This window comes from Prionailurus viverrinus, chromosome E2 (assembly GCF_022837055.1).
Source record: "Prionailurus viverrinus isolate Anna chromosome E2, UM_Priviv_1.0, whole genome shotgun sequence".
NCBI lineage: Eukaryota > Metazoa > Chordata > Mammalia > Carnivora > Felidae > Prionailurus > Prionailurus viverrinus.
Genome location: NC_062575.1, coordinates 27,829,922 through 27,850,334, shown reverse-complemented (window position 1 = coordinate 27,850,334; position 20,413 = coordinate 27,829,922). Strand labels below are relative to the sequence as shown.

Genomic DNA, 20,413 nt, shown 5'->3' with positions numbered 1-20,413 from the left:
TTTTTTATAGTACACAAAGTCTACAAATGACACAATAACTATTGTCTCCAGATGTAGTCACTGTACTAGTTTAACTGTATCCTTCAAGATCTGGCATATCCGCCCATGCTCTTCTCTGCCCCTAAACTGCTTCCTCCCTGCCCACCCCTCTCCGCCCCCCAGCAAATTTACACAGGGTAGTCGCATCATGGAAGTGTTTAACTTCTGTGAATATAACTATTTGTGCCGGGGTTGGCCATCCCACTGAGGGACCATATGCCCAAGAAGCAGTATAAGGGAGAGTGTGGGGTAAGCTTTCAGCTCCCTTATGTGATTCGAGTGTTTAGAGAAACACTTTTCCTGAAGTCCCTAAATTCAAGGCAAGGAAGTCCCTAAATTCAAGCCCATTGGTGATGGGCTCCAATGCTGAGGGACAGTAGGTGTGGTTACAAAAGAGCATGTGGGGCTCCAATGTGACAACTTGCTAAGGGAATTAAGAGCAATCTGGACTAGATGCCATTTTGTCTTAAGCTTGACTCGGGCCCCAATGCCTAGTAAGATGATTCTACTGATCATATGCTGTTCACATTTTTCCCCATTTAGTGTAGCTTGGAGTTGTTATAAATCAGTATCTGTACAGATGTCTTGTCCTGTAAGTGCTTACCGCAAGATATTTCACAGCATGAGCGTATGGGATGTGCTTTGGAAAGAGCTCTATGTTCACATCATAAAGGAAAGAAAAATATTAAAAAAATAAACTAAGAGGGGGCGCCTGGGTGGCGCAGTCGGTTAAGCGTCCGGCTTCAGCCAGGTCACGATCTCGCGGTCCGTGAGTTCGAGCCCCGCGTCGTGCTCTGGGCTGATGGCTCAGAGCCTGGAGCCTGTTTCCGATTCTGTGTCTCCCTCTCTCTCTGCCCCTTCCCCGTTCATGCTCTGTCTCTCTCTGTCCCAAAAATAAATAAACGTTTAAAAAAAAAAAAATTAAAAAAAAAAAAAATAAACTAAGAACAAATTTACTGGGGTGCCTGGGTGGCTCAGTTGGTTGAGCGTCCAACCCTTGATTTCGGCCTCAGGTCATGATCTGAGGGTCGTGGGATCACATCCCACGTTGGGCTCCACGCTGGGTGCAGAGCTTGCTGAAGAGTCTCTCCCCCTCCCCCTCGACTCACCCCTCCTCCGCCCCACTCATGTTCTCTCTCCTTCTAAAATAACAAACAAAAAACCCAAATTTACAAACCAAGAATATAGCATTTTATTCATTTCCAGATTATGAGTATTACACAGCATATACATATATTTAGATAATATATAAAACAATGAATAAACCGTAGGAAGAAATATTGGTCTGAAATTGCTTTAGGGAACATCTTTAATTCTATAGTTCCTGGTAAATGTGTCTCCACACACTGGGGCAGGCAGCTGGGTAAAGTCCAGCATTCGTGCACCAGAGCCCGGCCTACCCCCCACGGCACTTGCAACGCGAGGATGGCATTCTGGCATGGTCACTGGTGTCCACAACAAAGGACACCAAGTAGTAGATAAAAGAACCACAGCACAGTAAACTAATAGAAATATTTGTTTTTTGTATTGTCCTCCAGTTAGTTTCCTTTTCAAACTAAGAGCCATGTCCAGGGTCTGACATCCCTTGAGTTGCATTCTAGTTATTGCTGGAGAAAAAGAAACAAAGAGAAGAGGCAATCAGAAAAATAGATGGTCAGTGCCACCGACCCGCCTTCCCCTTTCTGGTGACACTGGACTGTGCAGAAATGCGCAATGTCAGCAGCAGGCAGGCATGGAAGAAGCACCCAGCATTGTGTCAGAGGAGACTGATGGGCTGACAGGAATTTGTTCAGATGGAAGATATTCTCCAAGGAAGGCCCGTGAGCAGGAAGCAGCAGGATGCCACCCAGGGAGAGGCAGGACCACCTTGTGGAGGTGGAGACAACAGTCACAGAACATTTCCCAGGACCGATCCTGATTCAGTGCTGATGTTGGAAGAAGACCCAAGATCTTACAATGAAAGGTACTCCAGACCCCACGTCAGCACTGAGAGGCTCTGCAACCCAACTCAGAATAGAGCACTTTCTAGCTCCCCCAACTCACCGTCTGGCCTTCCTCCGAGGAAGGCTGGCTTACCTTTGCTTTGTTCTGAACTGGGAGATATAATTTGAACTCTGCCGGCAGTTCATCTTCTGAGTAGAGTCTGTCTGAGAAGTAAACACGTCGGATGCGACAGTTTGCGTGGATCTGTGGGTGCAAGACTTATTTTAAGAGACAAAATAGGATTGCCCTTCCTCTTTTCCTGATTCTCCTAGAGCTCCTCCTACGAGGCTGTCAAAGCTTCATCTCTTTGGCCTCTCCTCAGCATGGCTTAGGGTTGGAGTCTGGCAAGAGGGATATTTTGCTTGCTGTGTTCTCCCACTATATCTGAGCAGACACCTGAATATGGCCTGGACCTCTCTGAGCCCTCTGGAGAGTGACTTGGGCACCTTAGCCAAAAACCCACACTGTTCTGTCACCAGGGCCACAAGCCAGGAACAAGCAGAGCACACTCTCCTCTCCCGTTTGGCACTCCACAAGAAAAGGAGCCAGCACCTGCACTCTCAGGGTCTCGATGTAATTTGTGCCATATGCCCGCCGTGTGAAGTCTGACAGATTGAACTGAATCTGGTTCCAGCCATCATCCAGCCGCATGGGCATGGTACAGATGAAGGGTTTGACTCGGGTGGTGCTCTGGTAGTTACTTGCCCGAAACCGCCGACGCACATTCTTGTCATCTAGTACCTATGACATATAGAAAAAGAGTCACATGAACTCTACCTTGGAAGAAGCAAACAACCTGGGTATAAGACAAGGGCCTGAACTCCCACAGCCCAGTTTCCCAAGGCTGAGACCCAAGGGAGAATAAACAGACCAGATACAGGTCACACTGGATGCAGATGGCCCGGAAGTAGCAAGTTTATCTTGTCCGTTGCCAAGACAACACCAGCTGCTTATGACACATGACACACCCGAGGGCCCACAGACCATAGAAGATTTCATAAACATTCTTCCATTTCAAAAATCAAAAATACTAGAACAGAGACCAACAATAACCAGTATTAAATGGACGCTACTCTAACCTTTAAGCTTTGAAACTTACAGCTGTTGTTCAGACTTCCTAGGTGCCTACTGCTTCTTTAAAAACGTGGCATTAAAGTTTGACTACCAAATTGATACCAAATTTATGCCGTATAATAACGGCTGCATCAAGTGTGTAGTAGAAGCAGAAAAGAATACATACAGGGGCTCCTAGGTGGCTCAGTCAGTTAAGTGTCAGACTTTGGCTCTGGTCAGGATCTCACGGTTCTTGGGTTCGAGCCCTGCGTCAGGCTCTGTGCTGACAGAGCAGGGCCTACTTGGGATTCTCTCTCTCTTCCCCTCCCTGACTCATGCTTTCTCTCTCTCAAGATAAACAAATAAACTTTAAAAAAAAAATATGGGATGCGTGGGTGGCTCAGTCGGTTAAGCCTCCTACTTCGACTCAGGTCATGATCTCACAGTTCGTGGGTTCGAGCCCCGTGTCGGGCTCTGTGCTGACAGCTCGGAGCCTGGAGCCTGCTTCAGATTCTGTGTCTCCCCATCTCTCTGTTCCTCCCTTGCTCTGTCTCTCTCTCAAAAATAAATAAAGATTTAAAAAAAATTTTGTTTTTAAAAATACATACAAAGGACTAAAGATACTTTCCCAGAGCTATTTTTTTTTCCTGCAAGTTGATGAGCTATTCCTATGGTATAGCTGAGAGTGTACACATTCATGTGCATATACTAACCTGTACTTCAAAGGTAAAGTATTTCTTCAAATTTTTGATAATCATGACAAGGAAGGGCAGTTTAATCCCCAATGTCTTTTTTGGGTCTGCGGGACAGGTGATATACGTGGTGCTGCAGAGAGAGGGGACACTGGTAAGCACTTCCCTTGTGGTACACACAGCAAAAACACTCGGTCCAAGAGGTAAGTTGGAAAGCAGATCTAAAAGAGCCAGATACCTCACCCAATCCTCAATCCTTGAATCAGCTGATGCTTAAGAAAACACAATGCTGGACTCTGAAACAAAAGCTGAACACAGGGCTAGACATCAACAAAAAAATAACCTGAAAAACAAAGCCAGGCCAGCGATCTGAGGAATTTCCTCCAGTGAGAGAAGACTCAGTTCTGGTCTAAGAGAAGCATCAAGTGATAGAAAACGTAAACTAGGACCACTGTGGCACAGAGAGCCACACAGTGGCACACGCCATCTACTATGACCGGTGCCATCCCTCCGCCCACACCCACAGCCTTGGTTACTTATTAATAATAATATAACTAACATACAGCACTTACTATGTGCTGAGCAGGCTTTAAGTGCTTTATACACAATTTGCTTACTTAATCTTCACAACAACCCTCTAAGGAGGGTGTCCTGTTACTATCCCTGTTTTACAGATGAGGAAACTAAGGCCTGTGGGTTAAGTAACTTGTCCAAGGTAAGCTGTAAGCACTGAGCTGGATCCACACCAGGCGCTCGGTGCCACAGTCTGTGCTTATTAACTTCTATGACGTACTGCCTCCCTGGTGTACCCGGTCTCTGGGTGAGCAGAGGGGCCACCTACCTGACATTCGTCCCTTCAATCTCTAGCACCAGGGACTGGATGTCATTATCAGTGATTCTTTTGATGTGGCCATTCCGCACCTACAATGAAGAAAATTCAACCAATTAGGACTGAAATATTTGGCAACAACTTTGTTAAGATTTTGAAGGCTGAATGGGACCATTTAAAGAAAACCACAGTAGCTCTTGGGGCATAACACAGAACTTTGGGACACAGTATACTGAGCTTATCTGTAAGTAGGCCATGATATTACCTCTATATAAGGTCCCATCAGCCACCACAGGAATTGCAGGTGACTTGGCAATCTATAAATTAGGATAAATTTCTTCCCAAAGAAATCAACTCGAGGGGGACTTGGGTGGCTCAGTCAGTTAAGTGTCTGACTCTTGGTTTTGGCTCAGGTCATGATCTCAGTTTGCGAGTTTGAGCCCCCAGTTGGGTTCTGTGCTGGCAGAATGGAGTGTACTTGTGAATCTTTCTCTCCTTCTCTCTCAAAAAATAAACATAAAAAAGAAAAAGAAATCAACTCGATTCAGCTAACATTTACTCAGTGCCTACTATGCACTAGGAACATTCATATACACTCTCTGACTTAATCCTAACAACAAAAATCATAAGGTAGGTGGTATTTTACACATGTGGACACTGACATCCGGGCAGTGCAAATGAGGACCCTAAGTGACAGAGTCAGGATTAATGACCAGGCTTTCCACACTGTCTTATATACTTCTTCGGTCAAAAAGGCCCAATCCTGGGTGCCACTGGAAGGGCACCTCCACTGGGAGGGCAGCAACCAGAAAATGAGAGCACTACTCCCCAGTATCAAGCATCATTTTTATCTTCTACACTGCTTATTACAATGCTCCTACTTCCCGCTTCCTTATTTTTTCCCTAAATTTCAAATTTTTAAAGAATTCAAGTCTCATCGGTGCTGCACACAAAACCCTTCTTCAGCGTTTCAGCCCACACCAACCTCTCTTCTTTCTGATTTGTCTGTCTGGCTCATGTAGCCTAGACCATATAATTTAGCACTTCATCCTACATGGTTCTGTGTCGTCTGCTGCATATGTAGGAGGTACAATATGAAGAGAGATCAATATTCAACATGGATTTCCCCTCTTAAAATATTCAGGAAAGCACAATTACCTTCAAGCAATGAGCGCTTAAGCACCTAATATGGACACAGCAGAGAAACACAAAGGCATTTTTGACACAGGGCTGGACTATTAGGGCTGAATGTATTAACACATGAAAAACATCAACAAGATTTGGTACAGGATGCACCTAAAGCATGTGACCTTTTTCCAGGCATAGTGAAAATGGCTGTATTGACATGTTGTATTGACTCAATCCTTTGGCTTTCCAGTAGACTTGCATATAAAGAGAGAATACGGTGTCAAGTCTGACTGAGAGTTGTATTTTCAAAATGGATTATTAATAATACGGCATTTTGTTTTTAGGCATCAGTCTCTGACCTCTGGTACTGTGAATTTGATCCACTTGAGGTGTGCTTGGTGTTCCCATGGGACATTTGATATCACTGCCTATCTTTTTCTGGGAGATGTAACTGAGTCTTGTCTCCTTACAAAAGTATAAGCTCAAGGGTAGGGATCAAGTAGTAAGCATCATTTGCATCTTCTACAAAGCTTAGTACTATGCGAGGCATACACTAAGCATTCAAATATTTGCTGACTTCTGGAATTTGTCACCCTGAGAGTTGGCAAGGGTGAATAGATTCAAGGAGGATTTAAAAAAAACTCCTGGATAACATATCCACCATGGACTATTATAGGAAGCCAGAGAGACTGGGGTCTATCACAAAGCCAGGGAGGCTGCCAGCATGAGGAATGCTTTCCCACAAATCAGCCTCTGGTGCCCATTATCAGAGACAGAACGCAGGGTGGATGGGCCCCAGATCTCTGCCAATGCAGCATTTCTTGGGTTCTTAAGACACAAACGTCACATTGAAGTGCTCCTCAAACAAAGCTGGCGACACCGCTGCCCTCCTGCTTCGAGTTCTGGGCCTCTTTCCCAGGGAGATTAAGAGCACAAAGGCTTGGGTCTGTGTAGCACATGCCAACGCGGCCCACCTCATTGCCCACATAAACACTCGGGACCAAATGGCAATATTCCTCCTCGATCTGCTAGCCCACAGCTGCTGTGGAAAACAGACGGACTTGCTGGTGAAGGAGGAATCAAATGCGAAATTATTTCCAAATAACGTGATGTAGTCATGTTGCTAAGAGGGGCTGGTATTCCAACAAGATGCAAACACTAATTTGATAACATACAACTAATTATTCTTTACAACTTCATTCTTTCTTTAAAGGATACACAATGCAACAATCGACATGGTTAACCTGAAAGTATCAATTAATTATTGCTAAAAGGCAACTTGTTGCAATTTATCCAATATTGCTTAAAAGCATGGATTCAAACCTTACATCCCCAAAGGTCTCTCAGAGCACAGGGAGAATGTTCTCTCGGCTCCAGAAAGCTCAGCCAGATTCCACAGGGAGGAAATGTTAGAAAATTTGCTTCTGCCCATCTCAAAGTTTCTAGCAGATGACTTCACTCCAGCAAATGCTACTATTCAAGTCTTTATACAGAAGAAAACAATGCCTTACAAAGCACGCAGAAGCCAACAGACTGGAAGCCAAAACAGACTTTGTGTATTCTTCTGCCTCTGCCCCAGAGGCAAGCTCATTTTTAGCTAGACTTTCAAAAACTTCCTACAGAGAAATTTCTCTCAGCAACACATCAACCACCACACTCCAGGACTTCGGTCTTACAAAATTAATTAACGTAGTCCATAAACCAGGAGAACCAGGAAAAAAGGCAGCTTTTTCAAAGGAATGCCCACCGGTCTCTCTGGAGTTTTAAGTATTCTCCTATCACCAACTGCCAGAGTTCTGAAATCAAATTAAGTTGATTGGTTAGTGAATTATGATTTTTCCCCTTTATTTAAGGGCTGCAAATCGAAACTCACTGGGAAAGAGGGGTGGGGTGGGGGGTGCAATTAATCAGAGAGAGGAGCACTTAAAGGATACCTCCCCAAACCTCTTTAGGCTCTAAAACTAGGATCAAGGGAAAAGCGGGGTGGACAATTTGGGACAAGGCCTCTCAACCACCTTGGCAGTCTGGCCGTCACTGTTTTAAATTGTAAAGGTCTTGCAGGAAGCAACCCCCTCCTCAGCCCTGCTTCTGACAAACACATACAACAAGATACACGACCTCAGAAAGCACTGACTTCCTTTCCTTAGCTCCTTCCAGTTCAGAGGTCACTAAGCAGGCCTGGCTTTGAAATGAAGATAAAGTGAACTGGTCAGTATTTATTGCTTACGGTGGAAATAGGTTTTATCTTACTTCCCTCTCTAAATGAGACAGTGCCAATTGTTTCTGACTTTTTCATTCTTTTTTACTTCATGACACAGTCCCGCTATCAAGGTGTAGGTTACAGGTGTTTTATTCCTCCAAAAAATAAACAAAGCCAATCTTACATTTTTTTCACGAACTCCCTATCCCCACCCTCCCTCCACCCCCAAAGCTATGAGACGGAGGTACTTTGGGAGCTGCAGAACCCAGGTTCCTGGCTACAACAAATCAAAAAGGTTCTCAGCCTCTGTGAACACCAGGAAAGGAACCTTCAAGCCCTTCTTGCAATCACTCTCCCAGGCTTTCCATGGTCACTGGGGCAACTAATAAAGAACACTGATTTTCTTTTCTTTTTTTTTTTTTTTCAATGTAAGCTCCAGGGAGGAAGGTCAAGCTGAGGGGAAAAAAGTATTACTGGGATAGGGAGAAAGCTAGCCAACTCTCCATATTTCTTCAAGTGTTTTAAAAATAACACATGAGTTGTATCCATTCTCTACCCCCACCTTTCATTTTTCTGGCTCCACCCACTTATCCTGGCAGACAGCTGAGCCCTCAGCCATCTGGCATCCTAGTCTTAATAATGACACATGTTCCAATTTACATTAAGCCATTAGAGCTGTACATGTCGGCAGGAAAGTTTCGCCTGTAGCTAGGGGCCGGGATGTAAGTCAGAAAACAGGCAGAGGGAGACCTCTGTGGGGAGAGCTGGGCATAGCTCTGTCTCAAGGCCTGGGCCTTGCAGGCTCCGATGGGTCAAAGCTCCTTTCCCTTTGCTGCACTTAACAGGGACTCTCCAGATAGCACACGGAAAACTCTGGGCATATACAAAGTAAAGGCAATTAAGTGCAGTGCTAACCAGTCTCTTCCTAGCAATGCCTTGCAAGGGCAAGTGTAACTCAAACCCATGCCTTCGCCCAATTATAGTAAAAGCTATTACTCAGAATAATAAACATCATCAGGCTGATCCAGTTAAAGTCTGGAAAAAAACCCAGCTACACTACCTTCATGTCCAATGCCCTCGATCCTACTACCAGGAACGCAGCAGTTTAACATGTACCAAGAAAGTCTGCTAATTAAAAATGAGGGTGTGGAAACTCCTTTTCTGGAGAGAGATTATTCATTTTTAAAATTAGGAACAGGGAAGGAATCTAATACTATCCAGCAACAACCACAAAACGTCTGCTTCTAATATTTAGTTTTAGAATAGGCGAGGATCAGCGGCAGCTGAAAGACAAGGTGAGAGGTGAGAAAGACAGAAACTTGTATGAACTAACATTCTCATCTAGTAGACTTTTAGGATATTAAACATATTTTGAAATATGAAAATTTTATGTTTTACACAGGCATAAGTGGGAACAGAACCTTCTGGTATTTTCTTTACAAACCAGAAGTGATATCGACATTAAACATAAAAGTCCTTTAATAAATGAAATATTTGCTGGTTCCAGATGTTAAGGGAACATTAAGAAACCCCTAATTTCTCCTAAGCTGTTGGTTTGATAAAGACAGAGGTCTTTATCAGGAGGCTTGCAGTCTAGCAAGGAATACAGATTTTAAGAAGCTAATTTCAAGAATGAATTTCAAGAACGATGGGTATGATGAAAAGGAAGTAGAGGCTCTATAGGGGGGTATAAATGAACTTAACCTGGAGGGGCAAGTGGATATAGACTCACTTAATCTGATGAAGTGCCTTTGTGCTATAACCTGGAGACTAACAGAGGTGGTGGGGTGGGTCCCAGCAGAGGGACAGGTACAAAGGCCTGAAGGTGAGAGAACACAACCTCCTTCAGTTCAGTAGGAGGTCTAAGAGGGGAACCCGGTGGGGGGGGGGGGGGCAAGCCTGGAGAATTGGTTAAGCAGGCACCCGACCATGTGCTGTGTGCCCTTAGAGTCACATTAAGGGTTTTGGACTGGGAAAGCCATGCTACAATGACTAAATTATTCTAATTTCAGAAGTCTGGCTTTACTGTATTTCCTATTCCTAGGCATCAATTATAAACTTATTTACTCTTGAGCAAATTCCTGGGTTTCCTGCCCTATTTAATACTGTATGCCATAACTCTGTTGCCAAGCATTTTATATAAACCTTCATTTAATCTCCATAATCATGGAAGGAGGTGGCATCATTACAAAATAAGAAAACTGGGCAGGTAAGTGCTTGCCCAAGGTTACACAAGACAGGACATAGGACAGAGCCAGGGCGCACATCCACACTGTCCCAACTCCAGCCCTGGGGTTTCAAGGTAAAAAAGTTTTCTTCCCCTAAAGGAACCTGTAGTCTAGTGGGAAATACACAATAAATAGGCAACTGCCATACAGTGTGAAGTAGAGGGCCACAGGAATACACAGGAGACCTAACTTAAGCTCCCAATGTAACAATGTTTAAATTGAGATTTGAAGGAAGAGATGGGCGGCAGGAGCTATGAACTTCAAAGAGGGTCTGATAAACGCAGATGTTACAGATGTTAGTAAGCACACCCACAAAAATGGAGCCTGTCAATTCACTAGTATGAATATGGCATTCACTCTTCACACTCATAAGGAGACACAGAGCCCAAACAGAAGCCAAACTTAATTTTTCCAAGATTACTCTTTACAAAAAACAAATTATAGAAATTCTTCTCCATAAACTCAGGAAGGAGAATAGTAAAGTTTGTGAAATCACAATAGTAACAAAAATAGCCATATACTACTGGCAGAGTTCAGGGTCATTTCTAGATAAATGTGGATGGTCTATCCCTCCCTCCATCGAACTTTACCTTTACTACAACTTTGCCTTACTCCCTAAGAGCAGGGAAAATGTCTTCTAGCTTTTTATCTCCCCAGATCTACCCAATGCCTGTGATTTAACTGTTGCTCAATACTTTGATAAGTATATCAATTCCCAGTGTTTCCCCAACTGAATTGGATTCCCAACACTTCCTGAGGACTTTAATATAGCTAAGAAAAGGCACACATGCAACAAAGCCTATGGATCTGACCCCAAACTTATCCTTTCCCTTTCCTTCCCTTGCCCCAGGGGAAAACATTCACCCCTAAACCCATTTCAGTCTAAATACAAAAAGTATTTGACCTTGGCTCAGCTCATGATCTTGCGGTTTGTGAGTTCGAGCCCCACATCGGGCTCTGTACTGACAGCTTAGAGCCTGGAACCTGCTTCGGATTGTGTCTCCCTCTCTCTGCCCCTCCCCAGCTCACACACTCTCTCTCTCTCTCTCTCTCAAAAATAAACATTATACACAAACAAACACAGAAAGTAGAAGGACACTTGGGTGGCTCACTCGGTTAAGCATCTGACTTTCAATTTTGGCTCAGGTCATGATGTCAAAGTTTGTGGGTTCAAGCCCCATGTAGGGAGCCATGCTGACAGTGCAGAGTCTGCTTGGGATTCTCTCTCTTTCTCCTTCTCTCTCTGCCACTCCCACACGCTCTCTCGCTCTCTCTCTCTTAAAATAAATAAACTTAAAAAAATACAAAAAGTAAAAATATAATTAACTTTTACTATTATAAGAATTTTGCTTAAAATGAGTGTTATTCTAAATGTTTTCTTTGCCAAAAGGTCTGTTTAATTTACTCCAAGTAACCCTGCCAGGTGTTCTAATAATGTTTTCACATGTGTTTATGTCATTAGGGTACCATCCGACCTCTAGCGGCGTTGTTAAGGGACACAGTGCACCATGGTTACTTTGCTTTTATATTCCATGTGTAAACATATTGACTGGCCGAAAAGCTGCATTTGAAAAATAAAACACACACAAAAAGATCAAGCCCAGAAAGGTCAAAATGGACAACTCTGGTAAGTTTCACCTAATCGAAACGCTGAAGCGTTCCTACCACTGCAAGTCTTTCAGTGTTACTGAGTTCTCTGGCCTGCTCTAGAAACCTCTCCTAGACCAGGTCCCGTTCTCTATTTCAAGAGCCTTATGTTGACCTTTTTGTTGTAACCGCACGTTCAGCTAGCACACAAGGTTACTCCCTCCATGCCTCCTGACAGCCCATAACTAAGCCCAGCCACAGGTGGGCAGCCATCGTCCTTACAAAGTTCCCAGGTACATTCACACCAGGTTCTCTTTGTAGAGATGCAGTTTCAGAGGTTTCAGTGTTTATTCCAATGTGAACAGAATCATGGAACTGAAAACCTCAATAACGTAGGGAACAAAACTAAGGAACTGCTTTCCTGTGTAATACTCCTGGTGTGAGACTAGGCTTGTGGACAGAAGCATAGTGAAAAGAGGAGACTTCGATGTTTCACGTGTGCATAGGGCCCAAGCAACTCATTATATTCAGAGCTGCCAACTATTATAGAAATGACATGAAGAACACAGCACTCTCAAAGCTGCTCTCAAAATGCAGAATTCCCTAGTCCTGACCGGCAGAAGCCTCTCGGTGTTCTCTACCAATCGCTGCGTGGCCCCAAACGCTCATTTGCGGATAAGGAAGACAAAGAGCTGTTCTGAGATGAATTCCCAGATTCTTGGCTTCGTTACCCATAACCTGCTTACTTAGATTATCCCACATTTATCTCTATAAAATACCATTCAACATACCACTTCTCTCCATTCTCCCCTGAGAAAATCACCTGTCTTCCACAAGAGACTGCCTACCTGAACTCATCCTAAAAAAGGGTACAGCGGACTAGGAATTCACGTGAGCCATGAAATAACCAAGTAATAAAACGCAGACCAACGCACAGCCTGCTAGACATACATGCCCCCCTACCCCACATCTCCAAAAAGTGGACAAGGTCATCATCTCCTGGGGTCAGTGAAAGTATTACCCAGGGGAGACCTGAATAAAAATAACGAGGCTTGTACTTGGCTCTGAACGGATTAACCCAAACAAAACTTTATCACCAGTTTGCAATTTTCCTGATGTAGAAATCAAGCACAGAAGGCACAGTTCAGACCCCAAGTAGCACTGAATGTGGAGCAGGTGCCAAAGGCCACCCGAATTCTCCCTTGTTTGAGATCACTGGAAGGAAAGGAGCAAATGAATGAAATCCAAACATAACTGCCTTCTGGCTGTGCCTCTATAAGGATGCCTGGAACAAAAGCTCTGTGTCTTGTGCCCAGCACAGTGCCTGGCACAAAACAGGGTATCAGTAAATATTTGTGAAATCAGTGAACAGCAGCTTCTTTCATCTGCATGCTCCCAAAGCAACCTCAAGTAAGTTTATGCATTTCACGCTATGACACGGGTACTATCTATCCCACTATATAAACTGGGAAACCGAGGCTTCTGAGGAACCGACTGAGCAAATCAAGACTGTGGAGAGGGACCACTGTCATAACCACACCATGGACACTTAAACCCCAGCCACGCCCACCCCACACGCACCCCCAACTGCTTACACGACGCCCCTACCTTGCACCTCAGTCACGACAGCCTGGGGACAGGTCACAGCAGCGCCCGCCCGGCCTCCCCTACCCCTAGGCCCCAACTCTACACAACTACCCACCACCCCGTCCCCAGCCTCAGGACGAGGAGGGGACGCGCGGCCCCTGCACCCCGCCCAGCGGCTGTCCCCAACTCCTGACCTTTTTGTCCCAGATCTGCAGGGGTTTGCTGCCAATGCTGTAGAGGATGGAGAGGAAGCCGCTCTGGAACGTGTTTTTGAACATCTCGCCCGCGGCCTTCTCAGCCGCGCCGGAGCCGACCTAGATATGGGCACCAAGTGGTGAAGGGAAAGTAAGGGCTGGGCCTGGTCGGGCTGCGCTCCTGATCGCCTGATCTGTAGTCCCTCGCGGGTAAAATCGGTCGCAAGACACTACCTCCACGAGTTTCTGCTCCCAAAAGAAACAAGCAACCTCAACTGGGAAACCACAGCAACTGCCGCCCGCGCTCCTCTCCCCGCCTTAAATGGAGGCGGCGGGCAGTCGGCTGTGTAAAATGGATACCTCCGCCCACTTGACCCGCCCCCTGAGCACGCGGGACCCAATCCTGCCACAAGGATCACGGACTTCCTGTCTCTTCCGGTCTTAAGCCCCGCCCCGGTCCCGCCTTCTTGTGGAAAGAACTCTGTTGTCAAGGGACTATTTTTCTCATCCTAGTTCCAGAGCCTCTTTTAGAAAACGGAAGGAGACAGGAGTATAGAATGTGTGGAGCACGCAAAGAGTGTCAAGAACACGTGGCGGGGTGGGGTCTGGGGCGTGAAGACCTGGCCCCGCCCCCTGAAGGACTGGGAGGAGTTACAAGGGCCGAAGTAAAGGGGAGAAAGACGCAGAAGGTGGCTTTGCTAAGCAACTGCTTACCAGAGGGTCAAACAGACTGGCCGCCGTGTGCAGGGTAAGGTTAAAGCACCTTATGTACAGCATTGCTTTAATCATTAACAGGGTCACTATGAATATACTGCATATCTTGTGGGATGCAAAGCTGTACTCTCAGGAAAATTACCTTGAATGCACTAGCGAACAAAAAAGCCTGAACATTAAGATAACAGCAGGAATTAATAAAATTAAACAAAATAGAGTTGGTGGAGCTGTTTTTCTAAATCAATTAATACTTAGAACATTTTTTAAAAAGACACAAAATAAGCTATGATATTTCAAGTGTGGAAGAAATCCCAAGTGTTGGAGACCAGTCACTCACTGAGCATCTTCCTAAATATTATATTCTGTGCTCAGGCCTGTGCTGGGTATTGTGACTGACAGAAAAGGAGTTTGCAATTAACATCATCAACAAGGCTACAAATGGCTAGCGTCAGTTGAGCATTTATCAGGTGTCAGGTACCATCCTAAGAGCTTAGCCTTTCCTAAATCATTTAATCCTCACATCAACCCTGTGAACAATCTAGCCAGAATTTCCAGACATGGCAGGGGGGTGGGGGGTGGGAGGATATGTGGATCATACTAGAGTAGAAAGTAAAAAACAGTTTTTTCTATGAAATTGTTATTTTTGGACGACTGCTGGGGACTGTGCTTTAGGCCAGTAAACAATTTATCCCTTGATTGTTACTAAAATGTTCAGGGATCTTCCTTGCCTCTTCCAGCTCCTGATGGCCCTAGGTGCTCCTAGGCTTGTGGAGCTTCACTGCAATCTCTGCCACCATCTTGGCATACCTTTCTTCCGTGTCCTCTCCTCTCATGAGCACACTGGTCATTGGATTTAGTGCCCACCTTGAATCCAGCATCATATCGTCTTGAGACCTTAAACTAATTGCATCCACGAAGGCACTCTTTCCAAATAAGTGCCCATTTCTCAGGTTCTGGGTGGACATGAATTTTGAGGGGACACTATTCAACTCACTACACTACCTCCTCAGAGAGGACCTCTTTGACAACCAGCGTGAAATGGCACCTCTAACCCCAACTTCTTGTCCTCCTACCCCACTTTATTATTTCTTTCCATAGTACTTATCACCACTTCATAGTCTATATAGTTACTTATTGCTGTCTCCTTTCCCCTGTTTTGAGCTTCTGGGAGCAAGAATTTGGTCTGTCTTGTATTCCTAGTACCTAAAGTGCTGGCATAAAGTGGGAATGCAGTAAGCATGTGTTGAATCAGTGAATCAGTCATGGACCTGAGGTCCTGGTCACTGCAGGCCCAGCACAGGTTCTGTGTCTCCTGGTCTCAGCAGCTCCAGACCCAACCCACCAATAAAGATCTTCTCTGCATTGGGGCTCACCTAATGCATCTGCCTATTCACATGTCCCTCATTAACCATGCACTCTCCTCAGTTAAAACGGAACACCTTGGGGTGCTTGGGTGGCTCAGTTGCTTAACCAAGCGTCTGACTTCAGCTCAGGTCATGATCTCAAGGTTCATGAGTTGGAGTCCCACATCAGGCTCTGCACTAATGGTGTGGAGCCTGCTTGGGATTCTCTCTCTCTCTCTCTCTCTCTCTCTCTCTCTCTCTCCCTCTCTCTCTCTCTCTCTGTCTCTCTCTCTAAAAAATAAATAAATAAACTTAAAAAAAATGGAACACCTTGAGCAAGTATGGGCTTAAGCGCCTTGAACAGATAGACAATCAATGAGCAAGCTGATGAATAAAACGAAAGTGCTTGTTTCTCCCAACTACCCATTCTCAATAAGTGTCTACCTGAACTGTGTTTAGTTCTTTCTTATGTTGGGGTTCAAAGTTTATTGCGATCATGGCCTTGGCTACAGTAAGAATGATTTTTTAAAATTTATTCTGAGAGTGCACATGTGTGCAAGTGGGGGTGGGGCAGAGAGACAGAAGGAGAGAGAGAATCTCAAGTAGGTTCCACACTGTGAGCGCAGAGCCCAGTGTGGGGCTGGAACCCAGCAACTATGCGATCATGACCTGAGCTGAACTCAGATGCTTAACTGACTGAGTCACCCAGACACCCCTACAATATAGATGATTTGATCAAAGGTTTGGAGAACATGAATTCGTGAGTTCACTCCATGGTAGATTTAATTTTGGCATGCTTTTTTCAGGTCCAGACTGTCTTCTTCTGTGCATGTATCCCAGCACCTACACAGGACCACCATCATGGCAGGTATACGATGAATGAATGAGTTGATTAGAGTCAAATGATCACCTCTGACATATACTTTCATTTCAAAGGTGATGTGGACCAACTTAACCTAAAACCACAGATGTCTCTCACAGAAAAATGCATTACACTATCATTCTTTAAGATTGTTTTCCCTTCATCAACATGAATTTATGTAAGGACAAAATACAGGAAAAATCTTGCTAATCAGTAGCTTCCTTCAGTGATTTCTGTAATTATAATGAGGTGGATGAGTCAGTTAAAAAAAAGAAGAAAGAAGGAAGCAGAATTTACAGAGGCAGTGAAGTGATTCCAATCTGGGTAGTGGGTGCAGAAGCTTAGTTGATGTATCAGGCCATTAAGAGTTTCAGAATAGGTAACAAAATCCTGACCCTCATTGAGTGAGGTGGGATCTGGGGGTGGTCTTGAAAATCCCATTACTATTGCAAGGGGCTTAGTTTGTTAACCAGAAATTTGGATATAACTATTGCAGAAGTAGCAACCTGTACTTGGCCAACCCCAGAATCTCTGACTATGAATGTATCATAGTCCTGAGTTCAGATAGAATGTTACCTTGGTAGAATGTCACACACAGATTATGGCAAGTAAATCAAAACCATGATACCAGTAATCCTTGTCAAATAGAGGAATAAGTTTCCGATTATTGTGATATTTTGTTAAGATACCTTAATGTATTGGAGAACCCGATGCTTTGAATTTAATTTGCAATGCTTGAAGGAATGTGAAATTAGCTGTGATTTTAATTTTAAGATGCTTATAAAATTTTAAGTGTGTAAACACTAAATGTTTAAAAGATTTTGATTTATTAAACTTTAAAATGTATTAAGTATTAAAGATTTTATTTATTAAATCTGTGAATTTAGACTTAAATATGTTAGTATTTGAATGCTTAGGAAGATTTCATCTCATTTTAGGTCTTTCATATTGGAAGTGCTTGTACAAATCAAACAGACTAAATATGTGATTAAATATGTGGTCTAAGGAAACTAGATTAAGCATACAAGCAATATTTACAGTTTAACCCATTAAGTTTTGAATCAATCGAGCATCAGTCAAGGATTTAGCAAAAGTATTTATACATAAAACCAACTACTTTGTAGTTATAACAAGACTTGTAAACTGATGTTAAGAACACAAGAGAAAATAGATTTTAAATGTACAGCTTTAATAACTAAGATATTATTGGGGCACCTGGGAGGCTCATTCATTTGAGCTGCGATTTTGGCTCACATCATGATCTCACAGCTCGCTCGTGGGTTCAAGCCCCGCGTCAGGCCCTGTGCTGACAGTTCAGAGCCTGGAGCCTGCTTCCGATTCTTTGTCTCCCTCTCTCTCTGCCCCTCCCTGCTCGCGTTCTGTCTCTCTCTCTCAAAAATAAACAAACATTAAAAAGAAAAACAACTAAGATATTATTTGAAACACCAGTAACCATAAGTATCCCTTTCAGTGTGCAAAGGCACTGAAAAATACCAAAACCCAGTGGACAGTGTTTGCTCAGGTCGGTCAGAGCCCAGAAACTCAGCACACCTGGCCTCCGAGAGACACAAGGGACTCGCCACACACTGCAAGGAAGCATTTACACCCCACCCCTCTTTGCTGATCGAGATGGGAAGGCATAGCAATGAGGTGGGTAAAGTTGTGCCTGGAGAATCACCCCTTAGCTGGGAGCAAAGATGAAGAGTGCCTTGAAATTGGGTGTTCAGCTGGTAGATGGAGGACCACTGCGTCCCGGCCGGGGTGGTTACACCCAGAGACGACTCTCAGCCCGGAAGATAGCAGTGAAAGAGCCAGTGGTGGGCGGACGAGGCCGCTGCTCATCTGAGAGTGAAGTTCAAATGGGATTCTGTTGGGCCCTTGCACATTATTGTTTTTTTAATTTATTTTTTAACTCACATACATATGTGTATGTGTGTGTGTGTGTGTATATATGGTGTACAGTTTTTTTTTAATTTTTTTAAGTGTCTATTTATTTTTGAGGAAGGGAGAGACAGAGCATGAGCAGGGGAAGAGCAGAGAGAAAGGGAGACACAGAATCCGAAGCAGGCTCCAGGCTCCGAGCTGTCAGCACGGAGCGTGACATGGGGCTCAAACTCACGAACTGCGAGATCATGACCTGAGCTGAAGTCAGATGCTTAACTGACTGAGCCACCCAGGTGCCCCGGTGTACAGTTTTGACAAAGGCACCAAGTCATATAACCATCACCACATTTAAGATACAGAAGAATTTCATCAACCCCCAAATTTCCTCGTGTTATCACCTATGCTTAAACCCTGGCAACCACAGATTTACCTGTTCTCCATTTCCTACATTTTGCCTTTTCCAGAATGTCACATAAATGGAATAAGTATCCCTTTGAGTCTGACTTCTTCACAATGCGTTTGAGATGCACATTTTAACAGCTTTTCTTTATTCCTCAGTGTTGCTCATCCATTCTACACCCACCCCTCTGCCAGCCCCTGCGTGCTTTCTTTCGAAGGCTTCCCTACAGCACTTCAAACGTAGCAGCCATAGTAGCCATTTTTCATACTTAAGGTAAGTTTTTCCCTGTAATTTTTGAAAAGATCTTTTAAAACTGCTTTTGAAATTGTTTGATTTTGTAATTGCGACTCTTCACTAATTATCATGAGAAAAAGTACATATATGCATATTTTTCCAAAGCTAAGTTTTTTTCTCTAAGTTTATTTATTTTGAGAGAGACAGAGACAGTGCGAGTTGGGGAGGGGCAGAGAGAGGGAGAGAGAAAGAGAATCCCAAGCAGGCTCTGCACTGCTAGCACGGAGCCCAATGTGGGGCTTGAACCCACAGAACTATGAGATCATGACCTGAGCCAAAACCAAGAGGCAGACACTCAACCAACTGAGCCACCCAGGTGCCCCAAGAAAAAAGTATATACATTAAAAAAAATTTTTTTCCCCATGTTCCCCATGAGCAGGGGAGGGGCAGAGGGACAGGGAGACACAGAACCCGAAGCAGGCTCTAGGCTGTCAGCATTGAGCTGATGCGAGGCTCGAACTCATGAACCGTGAGATCATGTCCCGAGCTGGTCGGCCACTTAACCGGCGGAGCCACCCAGGCATCAAGAAAAAAATATTAAAAAAATTTTTTGTATTAAAAAGCATGAGAGAACACCAGTGGGGAAGAAGGGCAGAGGGAGAGAGAGAGAGACAGAGAGACAGAGAGACATTGAGAATCCATGCTGAGTGTGGAGCCTGATGTGTTGGGCTTGATTCCACAACCCTGGGATCATGACTTGAGCCGAAACCAAGAGTAGGATGCTCAACCGACTGAGCCACCCAGGCACCCCAAGAAAAAAATTTTTTTAAAGCAAATGACAATGAAGCTCATAGGATTGGAAAGACATGTAATTACATTTATTAGTTTTTTATTTCATAACTTTCTTATGTTATCACCAACACCTTTTCTTTTTTTCAGGTCTCAAACATTCCTGTTTCCCTGGAAAGCGCAAAGACTCTGGGCATCATGTCCCAGTGCCTAACAGAGCCTCACAAGAATTCCATGACTAAAGGCATCCCAGTTCCAACCTAAACCAGTGAGAGAAGGGAAGAGAAGACTGCTTCCTCTGAATCATAGCAGTGCCCTTTCTAAAACAAAACATACAGCACAGTTTTTCCTTTTTAGGATCTTATCTCACAAACATACCGTGTAAAAATGTATGTGCAGATTTGTTCATTGCACCAATACTGGTAACAGTACTGGTAAAAGTCTCTCTCAGGAAGGGATTGCTTCAACTGTGGTACGTCACACAATGGAACCCCATGCAGCCACATAAAGGGGTGAGGTAGGTCTATACGTGCTAACAGTAAAACTGTCACAACTAAGCGAAAGCACAAGTTGCAAAAAAGAGAGAGAGAATGTGTGGTTTGATTACATTTCTGTAAGAATAAAAATCGTTGATTTTTAAATGTTAGTAAATTACAAGATATACGCC

At 44.2% G+C, this 20,413-nt stretch overlaps 1 protein-coding gene and 1 long non-coding RNA gene across 3 annotated transcripts; one reads left to right on the top strand and one right to left on the bottom strand.

Annotated features, from left to right (window-relative positions):
• Nucleotides 1-1,213: 1,213 nt before the first annotated feature.
• CFAP20 (cilia and flagella associated protein 20) lies at nucleotides 1,214-13,862 on the bottom strand. Of its 2 annotated transcripts, XM_047837009.1 has the most exons (7): nucleotides 13,755-13,862; nucleotides 13,521-13,640; nucleotides 4,609-4,688; nucleotides 3,789-3,900; nucleotides 2,575-2,763; nucleotides 2,116-2,226; nucleotides 1,214-1,646 (listed from the first exon to the last, which is right to left on the bottom strand). In XM_047837009.1, exons 2-7 carry the CDS (start codon nucleotides 13,602-13,604, stop codon nucleotides 1,641-1,643), a joined length of 582 nt encoding a protein of 193 aa, XP_047692965.1. In that variant the 5' UTR covers nucleotides 13,605-13,640; nucleotides 13,755-13,862; the 3' UTR covers nucleotides 1,214-1,640. The 2 variants fall into 2 exon arrangements, with proteins under 2 accessions (XP_047692965.1, XP_047692964.1); XM_047837008.1 differs by having other exon boundaries at nucleotides 13,521-13,860.
• A 171-nt stretch (nucleotides 13,863-14,033) lies between these two features.
• Nucleotides 14,034-20,400, top strand: LOC125153049 (uncharacterized). Its single transcript, XR_007147386.1, has 4 exons — nucleotides 14,034-14,268; nucleotides 16,384-16,445; nucleotides 18,882-18,996; nucleotides 19,897-20,400. It is a non-coding gene; the product is annotated as an uncharacterized LOC125153049 (long non-coding RNA).
• The last annotated feature ends 13 nt before the right edge of the window (nucleotides 20,401-20,413 follow it).